We start from the raw sequence: 20,659 nt of genomic DNA on the forward strand, positions 1-20,659 counted from the left end.
AAAAATGCTAAATTTTGTATAAAACTCTTTCATAGAAAAAACAAAACTTTTATGTTATATTTCTCTTCAAGATTCACATTATTAACATATAATTATATATTACAGGATCTTTTGGATAAAGATGATGTGGTGGCCCAATTACAAAGCAGAGTGGATTCTTTCTCCAAACTTCATTCTAGAGGGGCATCAGCACTGGATGGAAGTTTTATATCTGATAAACTGGTATTAATGTTTCTTAATATGTATATACAGTAGTTCTAATCTACTGGACGTTAAAGGCCTGTATGTAGTTTGCCAAAACCAAGAAATTAAGTATCCATAAAAGATATAAGTTTTCCCCAAATCACAAAAATTGGTATCCAAGAAATTAAATGAATCCACAATAACTTGTCTCAAGACTTTCCCCCTTTTAACGGACTCTCACTTGACACTAATTGAAAATATGCCCCTTGATACTTAAAACTAATTGATTAAATGTGTCACATATAAAAAATTTATAGTCTGGGTGCATTCACAATAAGTGCAAAATCTACATTTATCTTCTCGAAGTGAAGATCTGCCATTTTACAACGGTGTGCAATACACATATATTTATACACCAAAAAAAGAACAATGAAATCGACAATACATAAAGTGAACAACCGTAACTCAAAAAGGAGTTTTCATATTCTGTTTCTATATGATGAAAAGTATAACTAATCGCTGTATTTGAATATGAAAAATAAGACCACTTGTGACTAAACACAGCGACCGGTATTTATCAAACTTTTGCTGCACACTCTATTTTGGTAGAAATGTTAAAACTCAACAAATTAATGTTTTATAGATATTGATGATTAAAATATGTTTAATGGAAATAAAATTTAGATTTTTTAATGATAATTTGAGAAAACAGTAGCATATTTTTGGTTTAACACATTTAATTGCTACACAATTAGGTCATCATGCTCAGATTTTAAAAATAATTGATTAAAAATACCTTAATTTATTTAAATAAAGGAAAATAATATTTTGACTCTTTGAATGATTTCCTTTTTTTTTATGTGATAAAATGACGAGTAGATTTTGAAAAATTATTTTATTCTTTAGGTACATAATGATGAGCCTTTTATGGACTTTGAATACAAAATTAAACGTCTGGACAGAGAAGTTGCTCTACTAAGAGACAAACTAAATGAAAAAGAAAGGTAGGACATATATTTTACCGGAGCTCAAATTTTTCAATGCTTATGAAACAACCTTTTTTTATAATCTTTAAACTGTTATTTGTAATTTAAATATTATTTTTTTATTTATAAAACAGAATGATAAGATTTGAGGATTCTATTGGTGGTTAGAAATATTTTACAATACATTGTAAGGGAGACAACAAATATTTATATAGAACACTTTGAGGTGATATGCTAAAATTGTCAATACTCATACCTTTATTCTGCCAAATATTGATGAAAACTTTAGATTTAAAATGTTTTTGTTAAGCTTATAATGACACTTTTTATTTTTCTCTTCTAAGATATATTGATAGATTAGAAAAGAAGAGGGATCATTCAGTGATAGAGTTTGATGTTAGTCACTTAAATCATCATGAACGTACTCACTCTACCCCATCCCGAGGTCTGAAAGACTATCGTAGCATAGCAACAAGTCCAATGAAAGACACCACAGTAAATTCAAGGGCAAGGTCAATGTCACCTGTCAGAAATCCAAAGGGATCTAAATACCAGATCATACAAGCTGAGAGAAGAGTTGAAGATTATAAAAATATGCTTAAGCTGAAGGTACTTATACAGAAGATATATTACAAAGATACTGAAATACATTTACTGTCATTATTTAGAATTAGTAGAACAATATTTGTACAATGTATGTTTGATGAATGAAAAAGATACCAGAAAAGTTGCAAGTGTAATTTGTTTAAATCCATAATTATTATCTTTTCATCAAAGTATTTAGTTTTAGACCACGTTATATTACATCATTATTGTGTTTATTGGTCATGAAATCTATGTCAGTATGCTGGGAATAGGGATAAATATCTTGACTGAATTTATTTTCATGTCGCGCTGAGAGAAATGTGATAAACGATAAAATAAATATAGATATAGAAATGATTAAATAATGTACATAAGAATACAGACATATGCTTGAAAATGTTAGGTGGGGATAATGACATTGTCAGTTCAATGATGCAGGGATCCAGTTTGTCCATTAAACATTTAAAAGTTGTCAAAAATCAGCATATAGTAAAAGAGTTTTTCTGGTAATGGAAATGATATAAATCAAATGTATTAGCAATACCTTGCTTTGCTCACCTGATACTAACCTTGATCCATATAATGACAGATTTCACATAATGTTTATTAGGTATTTTTTTACCATTGTTATGATGATATTTTTTCTAATATTCCACAGAACAGAGAATTAGAGGAATTAAAGACAGCCCATGCCAAGAGATTAGAAAGACTAAAGAATGTCCAGGCAGATTATAAAATTGTTAAAGATCAACTCAGAGCTCTAGAATCTTCAGATAGATTTAGGTATAGGTAATAATGGTTTAAGTTTCGAAAAGGAATGAAACGAAAACTATTAAATGCTTACTGATTATACATAAAAAGGATAACTAAAATCACCAAAAATATTAGACAGAACAACCGGACCACATCAAACAGCAACACTCAACCCCTAAGAAGAAATAAATGTATAAGCACAGAAATCATACAGAGAAAAACATATTGTCTAGATAGCCTGACTTTGTACAGGCATAAAATGTGGTGGAGTTAAATAAATATAGATTTTGTCATTCAATTGGTTTTTAATATTCATCATTGAAGTCATAAAAAGTAAAATTAAAAACCTCTCTTTTCAGCAGTAAAGAAGTTTTCCTAAACTAGTATTTTCTTTTAACTGGTCTCTTCAATTTGAGTTCAGTCAAAAGCTATGAAAGGAATTACTACTTGTTGAAATCAAATAGCCAAGGGGAAACAACTTGATCGGGGCGTATCAATATGTTAGAGGGTCTGGATGGTGTTTACAGAATAGAAAATAATGTGTCAAATCTACAGAAAAATGGTCCAAAAATATGGCAAAAAAAAAGAGACTAAGGGGGTATTTGATTTAAGAACAGAGAATAATAGGCAAAAAATATGAAGAAAAGAGAAAAATTATAAATACAGAAATGAAGATCCCCAATCCAGACCCTCATATAAGGATTATTTTTATACGACCGCAAAAAAATTTTGTGGTCGTATATTGGTATGACGTTGGCGTCGTCGTCGTCGTCGTAGTCGTCGTCGTCGTCGTCGTCGTCGTCGTCCGAATACACATTGGTTTTCGCACTCTAACTTTAGTTTAAGTGAATGGATCTCTATGAAATTTTACCATAAGGTTCAATACCACAAATGGAAGGTGGGGATTGATTTTGGGGGTTATGGTACCAACAGTTCAGGAATTAGGGGCCAAAAAGGGGCCAAAAATAAGCATTTTTGTAACTTCCAGACATAACTTGTGTGTTAGTGTATGGATCTCTCTGACATTGTACCACAAGGTTCCATATCACAAAGGGAATGCTGGGATTGATTTTTGGGGTAATTGCCTCCAAATTTTAGGAATTAGGGGCCAAAAAGGGGAAAAAAACAAGCATTTTTCTAGTTTCATGACAATAACTTGTGTGTAAGTGTATGGATCTGTCTGACATTGTTCCATAAGGTTCCATATCACAAAGGGAATGCTGGGATTGATTTTGGGGGTAATTGCCTCCAAATTTTAGGAATTAGGGGCCAAAAAGGGGCAAAAAACAAGCATTTTTCTAGTTTCATGACAATAACTTGTGTGTAAGTGTATGGATCTTTATGAAATTGTACTACAAGGTTCCATATCTCAAAGGGAAAGCTGGAATTGATTTTGGGGGTAATTGCCCACAACGTTTTGGAATAAGAGGCCAAAAAGGGGCCAAAAATAAGCATTTTTCTAGTTTCCAGACAATAACTTGTGTTCAAGTGTATGGATCTCTCTGAAATTGCACTGCAAGGTACCAAACCACAAAGGGAAGGCTCGGATTGATTTTGGGGATAATTCCCTAGAAATTTGAGGAATTAGGGGCCATAAAGGGGCAAAAAAACAAGCATTTTTCTAGTTTCAGGACAATAACTTGTGTGTAAGTGTATGGATCTTTCTGAAATTGTACTGCAAGGTTCCATATCACAAAGGGAAAGCTGGGTTTGAGTTTGGGGGTAATTGCCCTAAATGTTTAGGAATTTGGGGCCAAAAAACAAGCATTTCCAGACAATAACTTGTGTTCAAGTGTATGGATCTCTCTGAAATTGTACAGTTCATACATGTGAACCTCCCAACGGGAGTACAATAATCCCGTTTTCAGGGGTCTCCTCCCGACCTCCCGTTGAAGACAAAAAAATCCCGTGTATGAAATATTTCATGAATGAAAAATTTCAGCCAAACATATCTGGTGTAACTGACATTACTGAAGTTATATTTTACCTGTAAATCAATTAAAATGCATAATTATATGGCCTCACTTGTCACCTTGGGTGTCAAACATACTGGTAATAAACGATTTTTACCTCAGGCTAACTGCCGTTGTGTAATAAAACTTTGTTTATCTAAAATGAATGTTGGGTAACTTCCCTTGATTTATCCTGTTTTAAGTTACTTTCCTTTAAATAATGTAAATTTTTAAAAGAATATAAAAAAAATATAAATTGAACAAATAATCATAAAAGGATGGTAATTAAATGATTTTAAATGTTTTAGGACAAATAAAAAAATAATAATTTGAAAATTATTTGAGGGTTCTATACTTCCTTTCAAGGCTTAAATTGAAATTTATATAATAACTATGAGCCATGATTACAGTTTGAATGTGTTACTTATCATACATTAAAAATCTACTTGCATAAAGATAAAAATAAAAGATCTACTTCCAGATAGATAAGCAAATGTTCTGATTGCAATGAATAATGGTAAAAAAAGATATGACCTAAAAAATTTAAAGAACATACTGAAAAAGAAGAATGTTAGATTGAACAAGTTGAAAGTTTAAAAAGATAGAGAAAATTTATAAGTACAAAGGTACTATAAACATAATACATTCGGATGGAAAGTTGAAGAAAACACACTTTAACAGACAATTTCTACAGCACACGGTTACATGGTTACATTTACGACAGAATTTATGTCGATAAAAAACATCTGATCTGAGTCCTAATCTCCAAAACTCCTGATCTTAGTTTCACAGTCCATCACATGTATGTGTACTGCAAGGTACCATACCACAAAGGGAAGGCTGGGATTGAGTTTGGGGATAATGAATCATAAGGGGGTTCAAAAAATTGGGGGGGGGGGGGGATTTTTTTTTCCTTTTTTTCTTTAAAATTTTCCATTTTAAATTGGTTATTTCTGATTTATATATAAAAGCAAATAATAATGATATGGTTTGAATAGATAAATTAAAAATTTTTAAGTTCTTAGACCACATTTATTCTGTGTCAGAAACCTATGCTGTGTCAAATATTTAATTACAATCCAAATTCAGTGCTGTATCAAGCTTGAATGTTGTGTCCATACTTGCCCCAACTGTTCAGGGTTCGACCTCTGCGGTCGTATCAAGCTGCGCCCCAGCGGAGCATTTTATTAATTATATTATCATCAATTTTTTTTCTGTGAAAACAAAGATGCATATAGTATCTTTAAAACTTATTTGTCATTTTGAAAGAATGGATGTGAGGCAGATTATTAAATTGAAAGTTTAAACAGGTCCATTAAATATGATAAAATGTTTACTGTGAGTAACTACCCTTTGCTGACAAAATGTTATACTTTTCAGTTCTAAATCAAAAGGACAAAAGAAGAAAAGAAGTGATCCTAAAGACCTTCGTCATGAAGACAGTAAAGCTGTATGGAATGAACTGGCCTACTTTAAAAATGAGAACAGAAACCTTGTGGTTGAAAGGTACTTGTTGTAAAGAAATTAGAAAAACATACCAGAATTTATACTATAGTTGTGAATTGTCATGTAATTTTAAAAAAATTTGGCAAATGATATTTTCACCGTTATTTTTTCTTGATAGCGATGTTCATTTTTGTTCAACAGTAGATTAATGTTTCGAATTTTATTGTTTATTACTACATAGATAATTCTGAAAGTAAAAAGAAGTAGGTTTTTTTGAAATCTTTTGTTAAATTCTAGTTTAATTTTAATGAAAGACATATTTCCCCCCTTTTTTTTTTACATTTACATTCATAATCAATGTTTTTTTCTATATTATTTTGTAGAATGGCCATGGAAGAAGACATAGATTCCATGAAGGTTAAAGCCAGTCAGGATGCTGCTTCTATACATGAACTTAGAATAGCTGTTGAACAGGAAAAAGAAGGTAATTATTTTTTATCTTTTTGTAGAATTTTATATCTTCTGACCTGTTTTATACTATCTCATAAGGTGAATTTGTTTTTTAGTGTATGAAACCAAAATTGTTGCTAATTGTGTCAACAGTCTTACTGTAATTCTAAATCTGTGACATCATCAGAACGACATTATAACATCACTTCATGATATAGTGGTATATTTATTTATCTTTTCATTTCAGAAAGGAGACATGATAGAAGGAAGACTGATCAGAGACTTCAGGACAGAACTGATTCACAGTCAGAACTGACTTTGCTAAGATCTGAGGTAAAACACTTAATTAATTTACTTAATATAGATTTTTTTAATCTGTGATATTAGCATTATATGTATCAATGAGTTTTTAATTCTTAAATATAACCAGAGTAGAATTTTACATAGGTTACATAAATTATATATTATTCTGGTATTCATTTTCTTAGTGTTTAGTTCTTTTATTTACTAATAAGAAGGATAATGGAAAATCATATGTATTAAAATAGTTAAAAGACACTTACAAAATATCTGTACATAGTAAAAACAAGCTCACTCAGTATTTATGACAAAACTCTACATGTAAATGCAACCAACAAAACCAAAATATACAACTGACAAACTCCAAACTCTACAACTGACAAACTCCAAACTCTACATGCAACTGATAAAACCCCTAACTCAATAAGCAACTGAAAAAAAAACTACGTACAACCCACACAATTCTACACTCTTCATGCAATTGACAAAACCCTAAACTCGTATGTTATGTACAAAACTCAAAACTCTGCATGCAACTAACAAAACCCCAAACTTGTCATGCAAGTTACAATACCCAAAACTTGTCATGCAACTGAAAAACCCCAAACTCTTCATTTAACTGACAAAACCCCAAACTCTACATGAAACTGACAAAACCTCTAAGGCCACACCAATTTGATGTCTCGTCTTCGGACAAAAGCTTAAAAAAATATGGGGTGAGCAAGCGAAATTTTTTTGATTTTATTTTTTTCTTGAAAATGAGTTTTTTGAGGCGAGTGCTCTTCAAGTGAAGCGAGTGGTATAATTTTTTTTTTTTTGAATTGAGTGATTTAGAAGTGGTACAATTTATGTACATGTTATAACTGGGTTACTTCATAGAAAAACAAAGGGCAACAGATGCTCTAATGCATATAATTTGATTAATTGGTGCCTGTACTATACCAGACTTTCTCGTCTCACTGTAGTTTAGATAATTTTGGTTATTAGGGCCCCATCGAATGGCGGACGCCCTATAGTGATCAGTCTGTCCGTCCGTCCGTCCTTCCGTCCATCTGTCTGTCCGTCCTTCCATCCGTCCGTAACAAATTGTGTCCGCTCTATATCTAGAGAACTGTTATGATTTCAAAGTTTATATTTGACACGTATATTAACCAACACCAGAGGGTGTGTCATAATGTATGTACAACTTCCTAGGTCAAAGGTCAAGGTCAAAAACTTTGGTTTTAGTTGACAACCCCATGTCCTATGGTAAAGATCGTGTCCGCTCTATAGCTTGAGAACGTTCAACCGTTATGATTTCAAAGTTTATACTTGACATGTATATAAACCAACACCAGAGGGTGGGTCATAATGTATGTACAACTTCCTAGGTCAAAGGTTAAGGTCAAAAACTTTGGTTTAAGTTGACAACCCCATGTCCTATGGTAAAGATCGTGTCCGCTCTATATCTTGAGAACCGTTATGATTTCAAAGTTTATACTTGACATGTATATAAACCAACACCAGAGGGTGTGTCATAATTTATGTACAACTTCCTAGGTCAAAGGTCAAGGTCATAAACTTCGGTTTCAGTTGACAACCCCATGTCCAATGATAAAGATACAAATTTTTTACTACACATTATTCACAGCGGGGCCCACAGAGATGGCTCCCATCTCAATGATATCTAGTTTTCTTCAAGTACCTGTAAGCTTTGTCTGCATGAATTATCATTTAAATCCATATATATAGTTAGGAAGCATAGCAGATGCAGTTTTACAAGAGGAATTATGTTAGTTAGGTAAATGACACATGTTGAATAAAATTAAAATATGTGTATGTATCCAAAAAATGCTCCTGAAAGATATTTGATAGAAGCTGTTTTTATTATATGGTAATGATTGTTTATTGGCTGCTTGACATCCAGTTGGAACTATTTATCCATATTTAGGATCAAAATAGTGAGTGAGGTGAATATTTCTTGCTTTGTACTAAAACAACATCCTGAGTAAGATAGTTATATTGCTTTACATGTAGATCCCAATGTATTAAAATATTTCCTTTATTCTGACTGAGCAAAATACTCTCCTTTTGCTCCTAAAAGCTGCAATGCATTTAAAACTCTTTAGCTTGACAAGAAGTGGTTGAACCAATTACACATCCCTAATTATTATGAGCATGCCAATCACAATACCATCACCTTGGTCTCGTTTCTTTAAATTCCCCTAACAAAAGATGAGTTCACCTTGCATGCCAAAAGACTAACAAGGGTATATGGGGTTTCATCAAAATCAAATACTTCTATTATTTTTTAAAAAGTGCATGGGAATTTACAATTCATTTCATCCAAGATAGATAGGTCTATGCCTGTTGAACAAGGATCAGGGATGACAATGGTTCTAACAAATATTGATGAGTTTGTGGTCGTCTAACGAAAGAATTTTAATTTTTACATTCTAGAACAGGTCTTCAAAGGTAAAACTAGAAGCATTTCGGATAACTGTTCAATAACTACTTGTCCACGGCAATGAGCTGACGCAACTGTATGTTGCCATTCCGATTTTTGACCTTTTATTTACGAATCGTTTAATCCTGTTTGAAACAGTTTGATCGATATATGCAACAGAAAAGCGTCTATGTGAGAAAAAAAATTTCAAGGAAAATCTAATTTTGGAGCGGCATGCTGGCCAAAAATTTGCTGAAGCAGTAATTATTTTTTTTATTGAAAAGTCAATTTCTCCTAAACAGGAGCAGGAAAATCCAAAGAACTAGGAATCAAATTGGTGTGGCTTTACACTTCATGCATCTGGTAAGCCCAACTCTTCATGCAACTGACAAAAACCCTAAACTTACAGCGCTTGTAATGAATGTCTGTTAAGAGCAGTGATAAACAAAAAACCAAACAGATACAAATCCTTGTCTTTACTTCACCTTATCCTATGTATAATGTATTTATAAGTTACTACACATTAAACTATGAATATTAAACAGGTAATGTTTATATTTCAGATGCAGAGTAAGACTATTGCTCTTAACAGTTTAGAAAGGGAATTGAGAGATGTCAGAGAAAGTCGAGATCAACTACAAGGAGAAAAGAGGTAGAATATAATCATCAATGTCCTAGATGGACTCTGACTTTTTTATTCTGATATTTTATTCCACTTTTCATGATGACACACTCAATTTCTGATAAAGATCCATTTGTACATTTTTCAAATTGATGAAATCCTCACTTACTTGTATATTTACAATATATTTTATTATTATATGAAAGCTCTTTGAGTTAATACATGTAGAAAGGATACACAGTACTGTATTTTTATTTTTATTTTTAATAGAATGTTGAAGTCAGAGTCATTAGAGTTAAAGCAACAGGCTGCACAACATAGAATGGAAGTAGCTGATCTGAAAAGGGAGATAAGCAGGTTTGTAATGTGACATGATAGTAACTTTTAAATTTATAATTCTTTTAGAATACATGTTATAATTAATTGTTTATTTTAAATGTCATTTTACAGATCAGTCAAACATAAAAGTTGAAAACTGAAGTGCAAACATAGTAAAATAATTGATTATTGTTATAGATTCTACATGTGAAAAACAGTATTATCAAGGTTATCTCCCATTAATAGTATTTATTTAAACTTTTCACAGAATTTCCACCCTCTAACAAATATATTGTTAATTTTCCAATACTTTAATGTTAAATTTTGTCTTTAAGGGTAGATTAAGATAAACGAAGAAAATAGGATTGAGTTCCCTGATATAATTTTATTGCATTTGCATGTTACAATATGTATAAAATACATGAACTATAAAAAAAAACCAGCAAGAACAAGTACAAGTATTGGAAAACAGCTAAGATACTCCTGAAGCTCTATAGTGAAGATGAACAATACATTTTAGTAGTGTAGCAAGACTTGATGATAAAATTATACTTTAAATATAAAATAAGGAGATGTGGTATGATTGCCAATGAGACAATTAATCAATAGAGTCCAAATAAAGCGGAGTTTAGTGACTAAAGTTCTCAAAAGTACAAAACAATTTAACAAGTTGACCCGTTTAAAGTTATAAGAGTATACATACCTCAACTTGACAAAGTGTTAAGTCTGAAAGGCCAAGCCACATGCATGAGCACAGCAAACATTTTGTGTGGAGACATTGCCAATTTATGTATAGTTTATCAAATTGGTTGATTGGTTTGTGATTTTTATCGCCACATTCAGCACTTTTGGCTTCATCATGGTAGCCAGTTTTTATTGGTGGAGGTAGCCAGAGTCCCAGGAGATCCAACAACCTTTGTCAGGAAAACTGGCAGTCCTAGTCCGTTGGGATGGGATTCTAACACACCTTGACACATGCAGGGTTTGTCAGGAAAACTGGCAGTCCTAGTCCGTTGGGATGGGATTCTAACACACCTTGACACATGCAGGGTTGGTCAGGAAAACTGGCAGTCCTGGTCCGTTAGGATGGGATTCTAACACACCTTGACACATGCAGGGTTTGTCAGGAAAACTGGCAGTCCTAGTCCGTTGGGATGGGATTCTAACACACCTTGACACATGCAGGGTTTGTCAGGAAAACTGGCAGTCCTAGTCCGTTGGGATGGGATTCTAACACACCTTGACACATGCAGGGTTTGTCTGGAAAACTGACAGTCCTAGTCCGTTGGGATGGGATTCTAACACACCTTGACACATGCAGGGTTCAAATTCACAATCTCAGTGATGACAGGCTAGTTATTGCTGCTAATGATTTTCTTATACCAGTTGTCCACCGCGGCCCCTATTGTTTATCAAAATGTGTACAAGCTGTATTTTAGTCATTTGGCAATCAAGGACAACAATTGCAATTAAACTTTTCCTTATGTATTACAATAGATCGATATCTTATTGACTTTTATAGACTGGAAAGATCTGTTGATGACGAGAAGCATGTCAAAGAAAAGCTTGAGCGTGACAATATTGAACTTGGTCACAAGATTGAAATGGGACAGAAGTATGTCATGTCTACTAAGACAGGATTAAAGGGGAAGAAGAGGGACCCAAGGAGCCGGAGCCAGGTTGCCAAACAGGTATAAGGTTTTTGCTGAAATGAAAAATTTTCATTGCTTAATATATTATATGGTTGAAAAGTCAAATATGTTGCCAGTTAAATAAACTCCTTCACAACAATGTTTCACAGCAATTTAATTCCCAAACAGAGTGAAGTATGTCCTCTTTCATAAGAATTCTTTTGTTTATTGGATCTCTGTTTATTTTTCTTATTGTATTTTATTGGTAGAAAAGACCGTTTTGTTTTTCAATATTTCTTGATTCAAGGTGGTTAAACTTCTCCAATTTTAAAGCCTGCTTGTCGATTATTTTAGATATTTTAAATTTAAGGTAAATATGTCATAACCCATAGGAATAAGCAGCAGAGCTTGTTTCTTTAATTATTACTTGATTATGTTTGTACCAGATATTGGATGCTTTTTCTCAAGATCTTTAAAAAAATGTTTTCTTTTTCATTGCATCATCCTAAATTGCATCAGTGTTACTTTGATGTCACAATAGTGAATCCTTGGAATGGCTTTAAAATTTGATAAAACAGTGGATTATTAACCTATTAATGCTGATACCAATAAACTATTGATAAATGAAGAGATATGAGGCATTGTTGTGGGGCTCTCAGAATATATTTTCAAAGCTTTTTTGGCATTATTATAAGTTTGTTGCTATATTATAATTAGGCTTAAATGTTTCAATACTTGATGTAATAGTCCTTTTCATAAGTTTATATTGAATTGTACATATTATATGACGAAATTTTGTAGAATTTAAACCTACAAGGTCAACAGGTAGGTCTATGTTGTATAAACATATATACTCTGATCATGTGATGCTGTTGTCAAGGAGATAGGTTAGCACATCAGACTGACTGGTTCCTTTATTACTTAAACATGTTGTGGATTCATTTATTTTCCTTGGTACCAATTTTCGTGGATTAGTTTTTTCTTGAATATTTGATTTCATGGTTTTACAAAATTTGGCATACAAGCCTATACAAAATTTGTACTTCCTTGAACATTGGAATCTGTGGTCCACCTGTACCCATGAAATCCACAAAAATTGGTATCTAACGAATATTGATGAATCCACAGTATACACATAACTATAATCTGAGGTTTTATTTATTGGTTTTTTTTTCTACTTGTGTCAGGAAAAAATCTAAGTTATTTAGTTTTACATTTATTAATGGTAGTTGATGAGGGGGGATAACAGTGATAGAGAACCAGTTATCCCTCCCAGGTAGTTGATGGGGGAATATAACAGTAACAGGGAACCAGTCATCCATCCCAGAAACTAAAATCATTCATTGTGTGACATGGTGAATGATGGTGCATGTTGATATAATTATATAAATGTGTGCTGTGAATTATTTATCAGGAGCATCTTACAGAGCTTATACTTTAATTTGTTGAAGCGTTTGCTGTCATGGATGGGATAATATCTCCATTTACACTCTTAAATATCATTCATCTACCAATTGCAGCAAGACAGATTAAACTAGATGTGTTTTTCAATCTTTACTTTTTATTCAAGACCAAAAAGCACAAAAAATTCAATTAGAAGTATTTTCAATCCTTTCTTTATTCTATAAAGACAAATATTGCAGCTTTATCTTAGATTTATTTTAGCTCATATTTGACCAAATTGCCCAGTAAAAATTATATAGTTTTTTCCCCTCACTTTAGTCCATTTAATAACATTGTATACTATCTGTCATCATAGATATTTTCTTGTGAAACCATTCAGCCAATCTGGACTTAAATTTCCTAGGAGTCTACTTCAGTAGTATATTTGATGAAACCTTTAGGTCAAATATTTCTGATAGTGTCCATGTAAGACTTGTTTCTTTGACTGAATCAGTAGAATTCATTATTTTTCAAAATGAGTCATACAGGCATTTTAAAGTCATCTGTTTTTGAAGAGACTCATTTTAACGTAATGTGTTGATAAATTTACTCTTGAAGATCATTAACATCATTATAACGATTCTCTTTCATACAAGGTCAAAAAATTGCTGAAATAAAAAATGCAAATTTAATTCACAAGTATAATACATGTATATTTATCACTGGAACTGATCAACAAAATAATAGACTTTTTTTATACAGGGATGAAATTGAATAAAAAGAGAAATGGGTTTTATGCCAATTAAAATTCAACCTTGCCACATAAATAACAAAAAGACACTTCAAGGGTATTTTTGGAAATAGTATTTATTAAAATAGAACTGTTTAAATTTCCTAAAGACAATTTGTCAAATTGTTGTTGTTGTTTCAACTCAGATTCAAATTTGTAAATTTTCCTTGTCTCCCTTTATCTGAAGTGTTTGTAAGTCATAATGAAGATTAAAAATATCTATGTACGATGGACATTTTAGAGATATTTAATTCACTTCTTTCGAAATGAATTATTTTATTAAATGTCAGTATTAAAAGGAGATTTTTAGATATTTTGTGTATTTCTTATCTTGTCTTTTAATTATTTTGAGGAAAAAATATTGCTGATAAAATGATAATCAAAGGACTTAAGATATTGCTTTGTCTAAAGTTTAAGCAAGCACAACAGTCTTTCTAAATGTTATTAATTGAGCTTTCAATAAAGAAATTTGTTGTCAGTAACACATATTTGAACTGTATTGGTCTTAGTACTTAAGAAAAATTTAGGCTACAATTTTTCAAAGTGTTGGAAAAAATTGCTTTTAAGTGAACTCTATTTTGTGTTTTTCTTTATATTTCTTTGGGTACTCAGATTTGCTGTTTGCGTGTTTACATGAAAGTAAATATACCTTGAATTCTGCAGTAATTTTGTGTATGACTATTTTTAGGTGTACATACATAAATGCGATATAAAGTGCTCTTGAAAGAGTGCATTTATGTAAAAAAAAAAAAAAATTTTTACAACCAGATGAAAGATTGATTGATTTATTTGAGTTTAATGCCACTTTCAGCACTATTGGCTATTCCGTGGTCGCTAGTTTTTTTTTTGTGAAGGAAACTGGAGAAAACCATCAGGCAAACTGGCAATCCTAGCCAAGTGTAGAGTTCGAACTCAGTGTTGAAAGGCAAGTGATATAGTGCTTGAATTACTTAGAACACTTGGACATTGAGCCCCCATGATGAAGGACAAATGGATACAAACTGTCGTTTCTTATAAGATTTGTTAATTGATGCTACAAGAAAGTTGATAGCTTAGCTGTATTGTTAAAACACTAAAAAATATAATATATTTTTTCACAGTACCAGAAATCATTAAACAAAAGTATTGATAAGATGAAGAGAGTGTTTAGAAACTTTGAAGATGAAGGATGGGAAGAGATCTCTGAAGATGTTGAAGAGTAAGAACACTTATTGATTGTGCGTCAAATATTTTTTATCAGTTAAAGTTAAAAGACAGATTTATACATATAAGTAGGTGACAGCTTATGTAGAAACTGGAATTATATAAAAGGATTCATTATGGTTAATTTAAAACTGTATCTGCTGTTAAAAAGCAATATCATATTTGTGTTAAACCAGATGATTTACTAAAAGTTGGATTATAACATCATTTAAAAAAAAAAAACCAAAAGATCACAAAAGACAGTGAACATTTTTATATTATTTTATGAGCAGTATTTGATAAGCTAAAATAAGATTACTCTCTGGTAAACGTTAAATTTCCATTTGTAAGAAACATACATTGTTGGTGTCTGTTATAGTCAGCGTACAATGCAGTAATGATAGTGAATTTCCATTTTACAAATGTATGTGATTTTATATTTGAAACAGTAAAACATAGTTTAAATTTGAGACTGTAAAACATAGTTTATATTTGAGATAGTAAAACATAGTTTATCTTTGCAGTGAAGAGACAGAAAGTGATACATTAGGTCAAGCTATTGTGTCATTGTCCAGATCTACTAATGAGGATAGTCCTCCTGGATATAGGGTAAATATTTAATGATTTTAACCTCACTTAGTACTTGCTCTATGAAATTGGTCTTTAGTTTTTGTATCTAGCTATATAGGTTATTATTCAGAAATAGTATTTGTATGTCATTGATATTTCAACACTACTGTCCTCTAGTATTGTAAAATTTATTTCTATAACTATTGAATACTAATGTATAACATAAGAATATTTTATAAGTATTTTATGTAAATAGAATATGATTAAAATTTAAATTTGTGTCTTGATAAAAATATATACTTTTGAAACTAAGTAATATTATTGGAGCAGTTGTCGGACTAAAACTTCTGTATTGTTATAGGGGAAACGATCTGGTAGACCAGTACATAGAATCAACAGAGTTTCTCTGAGGAACCAGAGAGGAGGCAGACCTAATGGTAAAAATACTGGGGCATATTCCAGTAGTAGTGGTACAAATACTAGAACTGGTAAGTTATATTCTCATATTCTGTTATTACTAATGATGGTAATATGTGAGACTTTGAAAGGAAAAATTTACTGAAAATTAAATGCTTCCAACAGTTTTAACTTATTCTCATTCTTTAATTTTTAATTTCTAAAAGAGAATTTTATTGAACTTTGGCAAACTAACATTTTGTTGTTTTCTCCATCGTTTTGATACTTTAGTTAAATTAATATTTTCCATATCGTCTTTTTATGTATACATTTTTGTAATTGCTTGTATCTACCATTTCAAAATTACTGTAAATTCAGAAATTATTGCGTGCATTTATTATTGCGATTTTGTCATTTTTTACTTAATGCGATTTTAATTTTTACGATTTTGAGAAAAATCCTGTTTAGTTCATATAAAATATTTCAAAATGCGAGTTTAAATTATTGCGTTTACAACTCTGTTGCATTTGTCGCAATAATAAAAACCTCGCAATAATTTCTGAATTTACAGTAGTTTCTAAGTCTGAAAATATCTAAATGTTTTATCTCCAAGAAACAAACATGAAAAAAGATTTACCGTCATATTTTGCATGAGTGAAGACATTTTTACTTATTTTGTATTGGCATTATTTCTTTGAATATTTATAGTGGTATTAAGAGAGACAGCCACCTCACCAATGCCCTCCCCAGTGAGGGAACTTAAAGCCTCATCCTCTCCTAGGAATAGTGAACAGAAATTTAACCATAATCAACTCCTACGACAACTGAAACATTTGAAACAGAGAGTTGTACAGCTTCAGCAACAGGTATGGTTAAAATATAATTAGAGATATAAGACTTGTACAGCTTCAGCAACAGGTATGTTTAAAATATACTTAAGAGATATAAGAGTTGTACAGCTTCAACAACAGGTATGGTTAAATATACTTAGAAATATAAGAGTTGTACAGCTTCAGCAACAGGTATGGTCAAAATATATTTAGAAATATAAGAGTTGTACAGTTTGAACAACAGGTATGGTCAAAATATACTTAGTTGGATGGAGAGTTGTCTCATTGGCACTCATACCACATCTTCTTATATCTATTTACTGCAGGGTTTGTTGCTCGTGCTGTGTGGATGCAGTAGAATGTGTCTGCGTGCTTGTGGTGTATGCCCTTATATTTTTCAATTATGGGTTGTTTGCCTGTGAGAGAGCTTTCACATGTTTATTATATCTTATAAATTTTGACTTGGATGGAGAGTTGTCTCATTGGCACTCATACCACATCTTCTTATATCTAATTAGAAATATAAGAGTTGTACAGCTTCAGCAACAGGTATGGTTAAAATATACTTAGAGATATAAGAGTTGTACAGCTTCAACAACAGGTATTTTTAATATTAGAAATATATTTACTATTTGAGTAATCTCAAGAGGGAAAAAAATAATCATGTATAGGAAATAGAACAACTTTGAACTAGTTTTCTCTTACACTATAATAAGTTGCTTACATTACATTGAACACCTTATCAAAATACAAGTTTTTAATTCTTCTGTGTTTAAGGTATTTTAAAAAGGTTTTCATTACAGAATTACAAATTTTAGATGTCCTGTATTAAGTACTTTTAAAATTTATCAACTGATATTCAATATTTCAGGTAACAACGCTAAGAGAAGCTAAATCTGTTGCAAAGAAATCTTTGGAGGACAACAAAGATACCAGTACACAGTTACAAACAGATCTGTCTCAAGCTAATAAAAGATTACAGATGGCAAAACAAACTATACAGGTACATAAATAAAAATATACCGGTAGGTAAAACATTTCAGATGGTTTGCTAAATCTGTTGCAAAGAAATCTTTGGAGGACAACAAAGATACCAGTACACAGTTACAAACAGATCTGTCTCAAGCTAATAAAAGATTACAGATGGCAAAACAAACTATACAGGTACATAAATAAAAATATAGGTAAAACATTTCAGATGGTTTCTTTGTTCTCTTTAACACAAAAATCCAGATATTGAGTTTTATCATTTCTGTAGATTCATTATTATTTGTGGTACAGGTGAATTTCGAATTTCGATATTCAACATTTCTATAGGTTTATATGTATACTTTGGTAGAACCACAAAATTAGATATCAACTCATATACAATTTTTCATCAATCCACAAAAATTGGTACCCAAGACAGTGTTTTCCATTCGGCATTTAAGCCGGGTGTGCCGACCACCTTTCCATTTTAGGAGGTGGTCAGCTTTTTTTTTCAAATTCCGGATTTTTTTTGGTTCCGCACCGTAAAAATTTAAATACTAATCGCGCTTCGCTGATTGTCTTCATTGACAAAAATGGCGGATCGTCAAATTTCAATGTTTTCTTTTATTAATCGGGGGAAGAGAAAGGCAGATGACGATGGTGATAAGGAAAATTCTAGGCCAAATAAGTCAATTAAAACGAATAGTTGTATTGAAATTGTTGAAATGGAAAAAAAAAGTATCAAATCAACGGAAAAGGCACTCAAGTGATCGCGAAGATAAACAGGTTGGGAACAATCCCCCAAATGAGGGATATCCCTTAAATGAGGAACTGTCTCTCTGGCAAGAGGTTATGTTAATTCTGTTGAAAAAAAGAAAAGAGAAAAAGTTAGATTTTTTAACTTAAAAGGGGGAAAAATCGTTATATTCGGACCAACTTTTCTAAAAGAAGGTCCCATTATTTTTAATGATATTAAAAGAAGATATAAGTCCAGGAATATTACAAAATTCTTGGACATGTTTTGACCATATAATACCAAATAGATGTATAGTTCTTTGGGAAAATTTTCTGTAAATAAAATAAATATGTGCTCATTTGTATTTTGTTAAATGTACCCCTCATAAAAGAGATAGTCATTACATTGAGAGGTTACCCCTCATTTGATAAATATGAACAGGACTTTAAATAGTTAATCATCACAGAAGGAGGATATTACTGCTCTGTGTCCCAAAAATACAGCACTAAAGCCAGGAACAGGACAGAAACTTGGATCCATAAGCTATGCATATGCAGGAGGAGGGAGTCCTACAAAAGCCATATCTGCTATCCGAGATCCGCAAAACTAATTTGTCAAATAAATGGCTAGCAGTGATAGCAGAAGAACAATTCAATTTTATTAAATGTGAATACCATACTAATCCTTCTTTTTGTGACCCCCTCCAACAGTAAAAAAACCCGGTTTGGAAATATTAAGACAAAAAAAAACACCCGGTTGCAAGTGATTTTTTCAAAACACCCACCTTACCTTAGTGAAAAATGGAGAACACTGCCAAGAAAATGAATGAATCCACAGTACTAGCCTTACATTGTTATTATTGTCTGTAAATTCTTCCTTACATTAATTCTTGGATATTCACTTTGAACCATATAACAGAGAAATAAGATACATTAAAAGGAGTATGTTTGGTAAGGGCTCTATTTGGTCCATTGTTTCAAGATATAAAGTGTTTCAAGTTGATGAATAGACATGTAAGAAAGTGAAATAGAAATATTTTTTTGGGCTTTTCTTGCAAAGCTTTGGTTTTTACACCCTAAATAGGGCAAAAATAGAGATTTTGGTGAAAGTTTACAAAATCGTCTGGGTTTCAACCACATTTCAGTTTGGGAAACATACGGCATAGGGTTAGACACCCTAAATATTCAAGTAAGATCTATAAATTGATATAGGGAACATAATGTCAGAAGATCTTTTTTATCAACATATTGGCAGTTTTTCATTTGAAAGATTTGAACAGCATTTTAATGTCCATAACTTCTTATTGTTTTAGAAACTGACAACTGATGTTGAGAAAGTACAACACGAGAAAGGACAACTGGAAGTATTACTGGCTTCTAAAGACACTGTAACAGATAAACATTCAGAACAAGATTGGAAATTATTAGAAACTAGACTTAAGGTATAGTTCAAATGTCACTCCTTTCTTAAAGTTTGATAGAAAATTCAGCTGGATTTTTAAATATTTATTTTTATTGTTGAGCCTGAAACAATTGTTGTCGAAGCGAGACATGGTGATTCTACATTGTGTTAGGGTCATCAACATATAGGTTCAGTCTATGGTTAAAGTTGTTTTTAAGACATCAGTAACTTTGTCAAACTTTCTTGGAATTTTATAAAACTGGGACAGAAGCTTTCTTGTAATCAAAAGACAGTTTCCAGAGTAAAATTTGTGAAAATATTTTTTTGATTTTTCCGTATTTTACTGATTAATGGAATTACTTTTTTTTAAAGTTTTTATTAAGGTACAGTCTAAGGTTCAAATTTTTTCAGATATTTAAAACTTTGTCAAACATTCATGGAATTTTATAAAATTTGTACAGAAGCCTTTTTAAAGCTAAGAGATGGTCAGAATCCAAATTTTGAAAATAAATTATTTATCTTTCCATATTTTACTGATATGTGGAACTTGTTTTTCTTTTCAATTACATACATTACGCTTTTACACTGATACATGTAAGCAATCAAAGGCGAGACACAAGAACCCTTTACAAATATTTTCTTATTATCATAATATTTTAGACTTATAATTTTTTTTGGTATTTTTATCACTTTACAATTTCAAAAGTTAATGCACTGTGAAATCTTAATTTTTTTTAAATGCTGTTTTTGG

General features: G+C 31.5%; 1 protein-coding gene and 1 long non-coding RNA gene across 5 annotated transcripts in view; both read left to right on the forward strand.

Moving 5' to 3' along the window:
• Positions 1 to 20,659, forward strand: part of LOC127735185 (centlein-like) — a 75,723-nt gene that overhangs the window by 43,955 nt on the left and 11,109 nt on the right. For 3 of the 4 annotated variants that reach the window (XM_052245298.1, XM_052245296.1, XM_052245299.1), the window contains 17 exons: positions 106 to 222; positions 1,090 to 1,187; positions 1,514 to 1,778; positions 2,413 to 2,537; positions 5,840 to 5,965; positions 6,289 to 6,389; positions 6,603 to 6,688; positions 9,644 to 9,732; positions 9,973 to 10,059; positions 11,543 to 11,711; positions 12,453 to 12,476; positions 14,925 to 15,022; positions 15,531 to 15,615; positions 15,938 to 16,064; positions 16,681 to 16,838; positions 17,674 to 17,805; positions 19,820 to 19,948. In XM_052245298.1, the coding sequence (XP_052101258.1) occupies positions 106 to 222; positions 1,090 to 1,187; positions 1,514 to 1,778; positions 2,413 to 2,537; positions 5,840 to 5,965; positions 6,289 to 6,389; positions 6,603 to 6,688; positions 9,644 to 9,732; positions 9,973 to 10,059; positions 11,543 to 11,711; positions 12,453 to 12,476; positions 14,925 to 15,022; positions 15,531 to 15,615; positions 15,938 to 16,064; positions 16,681 to 16,838; positions 17,674 to 17,805; positions 19,820 to 19,948 (2,016 nt within the window). The remainder of the gene's footprint in view (positions 1 to 105; positions 223 to 1,089; positions 1,188 to 1,513; positions 1,779 to 2,412; positions 2,538 to 5,839; positions 5,966 to 6,288; positions 6,390 to 6,602; positions 6,689 to 9,643; positions 9,733 to 9,972; positions 10,060 to 11,542; positions 11,712 to 12,452; positions 12,477 to 14,924; positions 15,023 to 15,530; positions 15,616 to 15,937; positions 16,065 to 16,680; positions 16,839 to 17,673; positions 17,806 to 19,819; positions 19,949 to 20,659) is intronic. The other variant, XM_052245300.1, reaches the window with a different exon arrangement.
• Positions 3,206 to 4,581, forward strand: LOC127735216 (uncharacterized). The gene is made up of 2 exons (XR_007998196.1): positions 3,206 to 3,866; positions 4,190 to 4,581. It is a non-coding gene; the product is annotated as an uncharacterized LOC127735216 (long non-coding RNA).

Source organism: Mytilus californianus, unplaced genomic scaffold (assembly GCF_021869535.1).
Source record: "Mytilus californianus isolate M0D057914Y unplaced genomic scaffold, xbMytCali1.0.p SCAF_3, whole genome shotgun sequence".
In the NCBI taxonomy this organism is placed as follows: domain Eukaryota; kingdom Metazoa; phylum Mollusca; class Bivalvia; order Mytilida; family Mytilidae; genus Mytilus; species Mytilus californianus.